The sequence below is a fragment of the Micrasema longulum genome, unplaced genomic scaffold, assembly GCF_059751315.1.
Source record: "Micrasema longulum isolate JH-2025_06_02 unplaced genomic scaffold, ASM5975131v1 h1tg001903l, whole genome shotgun sequence".
In the NCBI taxonomy this organism is placed as follows: Eukaryota; Metazoa; Arthropoda; class Insecta; order Trichoptera; family Brachycentridae; genus Micrasema; species Micrasema longulum.
Window position 1 is genome coordinate 15606 of NW_028279077.1, and position 7127 is coordinate 22732.

Sequence of the window (7127 nt, forward strand, 5' to 3'; positions counted from 1 at the left end):
ATACATAAAGACGACAAAATAAAATCATTAAACTGATAAACAACTTACTCCACTTTGACCCCGTTCGACTGAACTGTAGGAAAACACGGGCCAGTTAGATGTAAAATATTTGACAACAATTGAGGCGATATAAATGGTACACGGAATGGCGTGATGGTTTATAGTTGTTGCTACTAGCAATGATTTTGGCCTTGAAATCAACAGGGAAATGACCAAAATGATGATAATTGACCGGAGAAAAGACTCAAATTGGAAATTGCGAGGTCGTTAGTCGGTATATTTATTTGGACTCAATGATAGTAAACGGAAGAGGGTGCATTGCTGGAAACGAGAGACGAAATGCCATGGCTCGCTCTTTGGCAACGACGCGGCATCACCGAGTCTACCAAAATAAAAATGGTCAAAACTATTTTTTCCTATTGTCTTGTACGCGGACCCTCGGAGAAAGAGATCGAAGAAAGATAGACGCCTTTTAAATGTGGTGCTGGCGTAGAACGCTGCGGATACCATGGACAGCTCATGGGACTAGTGTCTCCATAATCTGGGTACTGATAATACGATACATAAAAATTAAAAATGGCTTAGTTAAATAGTCTATTAACAAAGATATTTTTTTAAACCGCTGAACTCATTGGTGTCTATATGGGCATATTTCACAAGTATTAATTTTTAAATTTATTTTTCCAGGATATGGATCTCATCGAGGTCCTGTGGAAACAGGATGTGGACATGGGCTTCAGCCTGGACAAGCCCCCCGAAGAGGTATGAATTAAAATGTTTTTTGTTTTTAATATTTGTTTTGTTTTAAGAGGTAATTTAACAGATTTTGAAAAAGGCACCTTCAAGAAACGCCCGAAACATTGCGATGTATCCTCAGAATCTCTTTTTTTATTTTTTTAAAAATATATATTCATTTTTTTTCTCTCCTTGTTTCCTCTTTCTCTCTCCTTCCATACTCATTATCTGATTACATATGTTTAACTACAACATTTGAGTTTGTCCAAATGTTTGTTGACAAAAGACTGGATTTCACTCCCTTAGGAGTCATTAAGATTAACAAATTACAACAGGGATGAAGAATACCTGTAACCAATAAGACAACTTTAACAAATACAAACTAATACCACTTTCGGAAAAAAGGGATTTAGAGACTAATTCAATTAAAAATTTTAACCTTCTTCCACTATATATTAAAACAATTAGTAACGAGAAAATGTTTAAAAAGGCTATTAAAAAAAAGGATAGTGGAGCTAGGTAGAAGTAAAATGGATTGTCTCATTCGCCCAAACCAAAATTGAATCATCTGCTCCACAAGTGTATAGCTTATGTTAGGTTTTTGTTATTTTCATTGTGCGTTTAGTTATATAAATAATATAGATGTACATATATACCCAGTTTTTAAAACAGTCTGAATATTTTGTCAATTAACTGTTTATAATGTTAGTCTTCTTTGTTTATTCTCAAATTCTTAATCGGGTTGTGGTCCTGTGGCTAGTGTCTCGGACTCACGGACCGAAGGTCCGCGGTTCGAATCCCACTCTACCCCAACTCGATTCCATTTTCTAATAGTGAGTTATTTACAACTCGTTGAAAATGGCCCTCTAAATTAAATATTTGGGTAAATGGGTAAACGCAAATATTTCTTTTTAAAAAAAAAAAAAAAATGTTTATATTTTTTACAAACACTTCTACTACTACTACTACCATCACGCCATTTCCCCGTAGGGGCAGGCAGAGAGAATGGACTGCCACACACGTCTATCCTGGCATACAATCCTAGCCTCTTCCACATTCATACATCTTGTCATACATGCCCTTCGGTTCTGTCTGCTTTTGACATGACCAGACTTAAGATTTTGGTTTATCTAATCATGCCACGTCTTCCTTGGTCGTCCTCGTCTCACGTTGCCGTTCATTTTCGCCATATATACTTGTTTTACCATTCTTTCGTCGTCCATTCGTTCTACGTGACCAAACCACCTCAGATACCCTTTCTTAATTTTATCAATTATACTTGACTTCGATTTATACTCTCGCCTGATTTCATCATTCGTAACCCTGTCATACATTGATTTCCCACACATTCGTTTAAGAGATCGCATTTCAACCGCGTTCACTCGGCTTTCATTCTTCCTCTGCCAGTTCCATGTTTCACTTCCATACATAAGTGTTGGGACTAAAACTCCGTTGTGCACTGCCAGTTTAGCTTCGATTGATATATTTTCATTAGAAATTACTGTGCTTAGTGCTCCGTTCATTTTGTTGCCCGCATTCACTCTTCTTTAAACATCTTTTTCTAATCTTCCATCTCTTGAAAACATACTTCCCAGATACACAAATTCTTCTATTTGTTTAAGACATTCGTTGTTTACATTTATTATGCAGTCAGTAACCTCACTCCCCCTTTCAAATACCATCACTTTTGACTTACTTTCGTTCATCGCCAATTCGCTCTCCAGGCATACATCATACATTCTAGAGACTATTTGCTGCAAATCAGCCTTGCTGCTTGCTAACAGAACTGCATCATCAGCATACAACAAGCAGCTTACTGAAAAATTATCCATTTTCGCTCCAATACCCATACATTCTATCTCTTCCATACAGTTGTCCATGTATAGATTAAACAACCATGGTGACATTACACATCCCCGTTTCACGCCTTTTGAGATCGCAAACCAAGATGTAAATCCCCCATTAACTCTTATACACGCTGAACTCTCCTCATAGAGAGACGATACTGCACGTATAAGTTTATTGTCTACTCAATACTCCATCCAACACGCCCCACAATTTCATTCTATCTACTTTATCATACGCTTTTTGCAAATTAACAAATGCGCAGAATAGTTTTTGACTTTTTGCCAAAAACTTCTCCGTTAGCATTCGCAGCGCAAAAATTTGATCCGTGCATCCACGTCCACTCATAAAGGCTCCTTGCACGTCCCACACTTTGTCTTTTGTCACCTTTCTTACTTTCTCGATTATAATTTTCCCATACAGTTTACCGACAGAACTCAGAAGACTGATTGCCCTATAGTTCCCACATTCCGCACGAGATCCTTTTCCCTTATATAAAGGCATGACAACTGCCCTCCTCCAATCCAAAGGCGCATGTCCTTCTTTTAGGCAGAGATTGAAAAGTCTGTGCAGCCATGTGCCCACGATCTGGCCACCTCTCTTCAGATATTCCATAGCGACCTTATCATACCCAACGGATTTTCCGTTTTTCATACTTTTCAGCGCACTCTTTATTTCTACCATGCTTATCTCACATGACCTATTATCACTCGTATCTTCTTCTGCACAACCAAGCTGTTGCTCAGGGGCACTTTCAGTACTTTCGTACACTTCCATAAAGTATTCCATCCATCTCTCTTTCACTCCTTCATCGTTCGTTAGCATTCGGCCATCTTTTGATTTTATCGCTTTTATGTTTCCACTTTCGGAGCAGTTCTTTGTCTTTTTCACCGCTTTCCAAAACAGTTTTATATTTTCATGAAAAAGAGTGGACAATTTTATACCTTCCTCTTCGTTTAGTCGTTTTTTGCGTTCTTTCACTCCATTCACTTAAACCCTCAAACACTTTTAAAAAAAGTATATTGTTAAGTGTCCTCGGCACGGGTAACCCCAGTGAGGTCACATTATTTTTATTATTGTTTATAGTATGTAAGAGTAATATATGAATAAATAAATAAATTACACAAATATGTATACTAATAATCAAAAATAAACAGGAATTAGGCAAAAAAACACCACTAGTCATTTCACTTTTTTTTGTTTTATTATTACTATTTTTGTACATAGTCGGCCTCGTGGTGTAATGGCCAGTGCGTTTGCCTACCATGCAAGAAGTTTCGGGCTCCATTTCCGAAATGGTTGATATGAAATATTTATTCAAAAGGATGTTTTCACGCTGGAATATTTCATAGTCCCTGGACTGGTACCTGAAGCGTAAGACTGATCATTTTACATGCATACTACAACAATGATCAAGATACGCTGTGATTGATGTACCAATGCAGTGCCCTATGCACCATTAGGTGCACAATGGGAATGATGATGATTTTTAAATAAAAAATTACAATGTAATTATTATTTATTCCGTGTGACGTCGGATACATTTTCTGCAAAGGTTTAAAATAGACTTATTTTGTCCGCCTCGTGGTGTAATGGTCAGCGCATTTGCCTACCATGCAAACGGTCTCGGGTTCAATTCCCGGCACGGTTGACATTAAATATTTATTTAACGCTCCCTCCCCGGTGGTGTGTAGCCAGTACACATTGCATCTAATAACTTAAATGTATTAATAAATACTGTGCTCATGTTTTCGGTATTACGTATTGGTTCAAATAATTTATTGTTAAATAATAAATGCTTACTGGGGATAGAAGAAGCATTATATCAGAAGTCAGAAATAAATCGCCCATACAGCCAATGTGTCGCGAGTCGCGGCGTATGAAGTAAAAGAGTAAATTTTTGTTTTCAACTAAAAAAATCGAGTACGGGTTGTTTAATTAGACAATGCCAGATATCCGGCGGCTGGATAACCGGCTATACGGATTAGGGGCTTGCCGGATATCCGGTATCCGGCCAAACCACCACCCGTTTCATCACCAGTTTAGACAATCTAGAAAGATTAGAAATATCTTAAGCCACTAACCAACAAAGTTGTATAAATAAATAATCAATTAAATTGAACTTCTGATCCTCTTTTAAAAATATTCCTCGACTCCCCTCTCTTAATTCTCCATCTCAGTTGTAATATGTCAATAATTAAAACTGTTTTCAGGTGGACCCGACAAAGTGTGTCCTGCCAGGGACGGCTTCAGAACTCTGTTCCTCCTTAGAGTCTTCTTCCTCCTCTTCGTCTACTGATCAGGACGAAATTGACCGCCTCAAGGACGAATTGAAAAACGAGTGTGAGGCTTCAGGAATTACCAAGGTTTTCCCGGTACGTACAATATTATTAATCTACTTCAAGACAATATTACATGGATCAGTAGCTCAATCACAAATAACTATCGACGTGCTTAAAAACATGCTAAGCATTTGAGCCGTCACATTGAACAATAATGAACATGCTTAAGCTATCGCAAGCATAATTCAACGCGTGTGTAATCTCTAAGTCAACGCTTCCTCGTAAATGAACACAGTTTATTGGCGAAAAATAGGCGTTTACTATAAAAAATAATACAATATATTGCATTTGCAAAATAGTAAGGAGTATCTAATACAAAAAAGTGACAATTGAATTACAATTACTATGGCGACTGCTCTTTTTGACAATTGCCTTGTCAACGTATATGCATTTTCTGATCTTACGGCTATTAATTTAAATCTGTTATTTATGGTTTTTATAAATGTAAATAATATTATATAAGTTAGTATAATCTCCACCAACAAGCTACAGAAAGTGGCTTGGTGGGATTTTAGTTTAAGTAAAAATATAACAATTAAAATTCTTTAAAAAATTGTAAAATTGTATAATTATATAATTTAAATAAAATAAAAATAAATAATTAGAAAACCGCCGGCTAAACGCAATAAACAGCATGATAAATAATTAATAAATAAATGAAAACAGCAGTTTTGGAATATTTTTCATATTTAGACGAATGTGTGGGAAATCAATGTATGACAGGGTTACGAATGATGAAATCAGGCGAGAGTGTAAATCTGAGTCAAGTATAATTGATAAGATTAAGAAAGGGTCCCTGAGATGGTTTGGTCGCGTAGAACGAATGGACGACGAAAGAATGGTAAAACAATTCAATATTGCGAAAATGAACGGCAACGTGAGACGAGGACGACCGAGGAAGACGTGGCATGATCAGATAAACCAAAATCTTAAGTCTGGTCATGTCAAAAGCAGACAGAACTGAAGGCAAGATGTATGAATGTGGAAGAGGCTAGGATTGTATGCCAGGATAGACGTGTGTGGCGGTCCATTTTCTCTGCCTACCCCTGCGGGGAAATGGCGTGATGGTAGTAGTAGTAGTACACCGGTGTGAAATATGTGATTGCGCAGCAGGATTATACGTCACGAAACGTAAATATTTTGACATTTCGGGGGTTAAGGGTCATAAGGGCGAAACTACAAAAACACAGTTTTGAGATAAATGATAAAACAGTTTTCAAAAAATAATACTGTCTTTTAAGGGTAACAAATAAAGAAAATAAAAAATACAGTTAATAGAGCATAAAATGTTTTAGGGACAAAAATATGAAACTACGCTTTCGTCTATATGACCCCAACTTGCGCTTACATTAGTAAATTAACAAAATGATGTAAAAGGTGTTTTATTCTTCTGACTTTAAACAAAACGCTTCATTTGTAGTTTCACGCAAATTTATCTACGTAACTACTTATCGGATGAGTTTCATCTTTTTGTCACTAACAGGATATTTTGTTTGAATATCAGATTAGTACTTAACACAAAACAGCATTTTTTGTAGTTTCGCCCTTATGACCCTAAGCCCCCGATTTAATATTAGGTGTTCACGAATGTTGCATCGTGATAAACAACCATGGCGAGAAATCGTTATCACGTCGCTTATTAGCGCGTCGATAGTGATTAGTGCTTGAGCTACAGCCTGACCCCCGGCCGATACACGCCTCCCTCCCCTCCGATACATTAGTATATAAACCCTCCTTCATACGTAAATAGAACACAGCTTAAAACGCCGTCATGCGTACCAGAAAATGTATTATTTTTCTCTCACCAGGATCCGGAAATCCCTTCATCCGCAGTGCCCGCTGAAGATCCATGGGCTGGACTCGACTATACTATTGATACCGAAACTGGTGAGTCATTTATTCATTTTTTTAAATTGATTAAATGAAGAAGTTCTGTCTTTTAAAAAAAAATATTTGTTAATTGACTATAAAACTGAACTTCTGAAATAACGTGTGACGTCTGAGGTTCTTCTTTTTTTTTTTTTATTGAAGTTTTTTTCACATAAGCATTCTTCTGAACAATTTTTTTAATTCCCGCCAAACTGCAAAAGCAATTTTTTTGCAGGGATTTCTCTCTTTAAACATTTTAGTAACACAATATAATAATGTTTACATAAAATATACAAAAATCTTAAATATATCAATAAAATAAAAGTTTTAAAAAAA

The 7127-nt window shown here is 36.5% G+C and overlaps 1 protein-coding gene across 1 annotated transcript; it reads left to right on the forward strand.

Annotated features, from left to right (window-relative positions):
• Positions 1 to 687: 687 nt before the first annotated feature.
• Positions 688 to 6809, forward strand: LOC148273594 (uncharacterized; the record flags this gene model as incomplete). The annotated part of the gene is made up of 3 exons (XM_088238454.1): positions 688 to 762; positions 4794 to 4955; positions 6731 to 6809. Coding segments are annotated over 3 exons (316 nt in total), but the record flags the coding sequence as incomplete, so codon positions are not given.
• Positions 6810 to 7127: the final 318 nt, after the last annotated feature.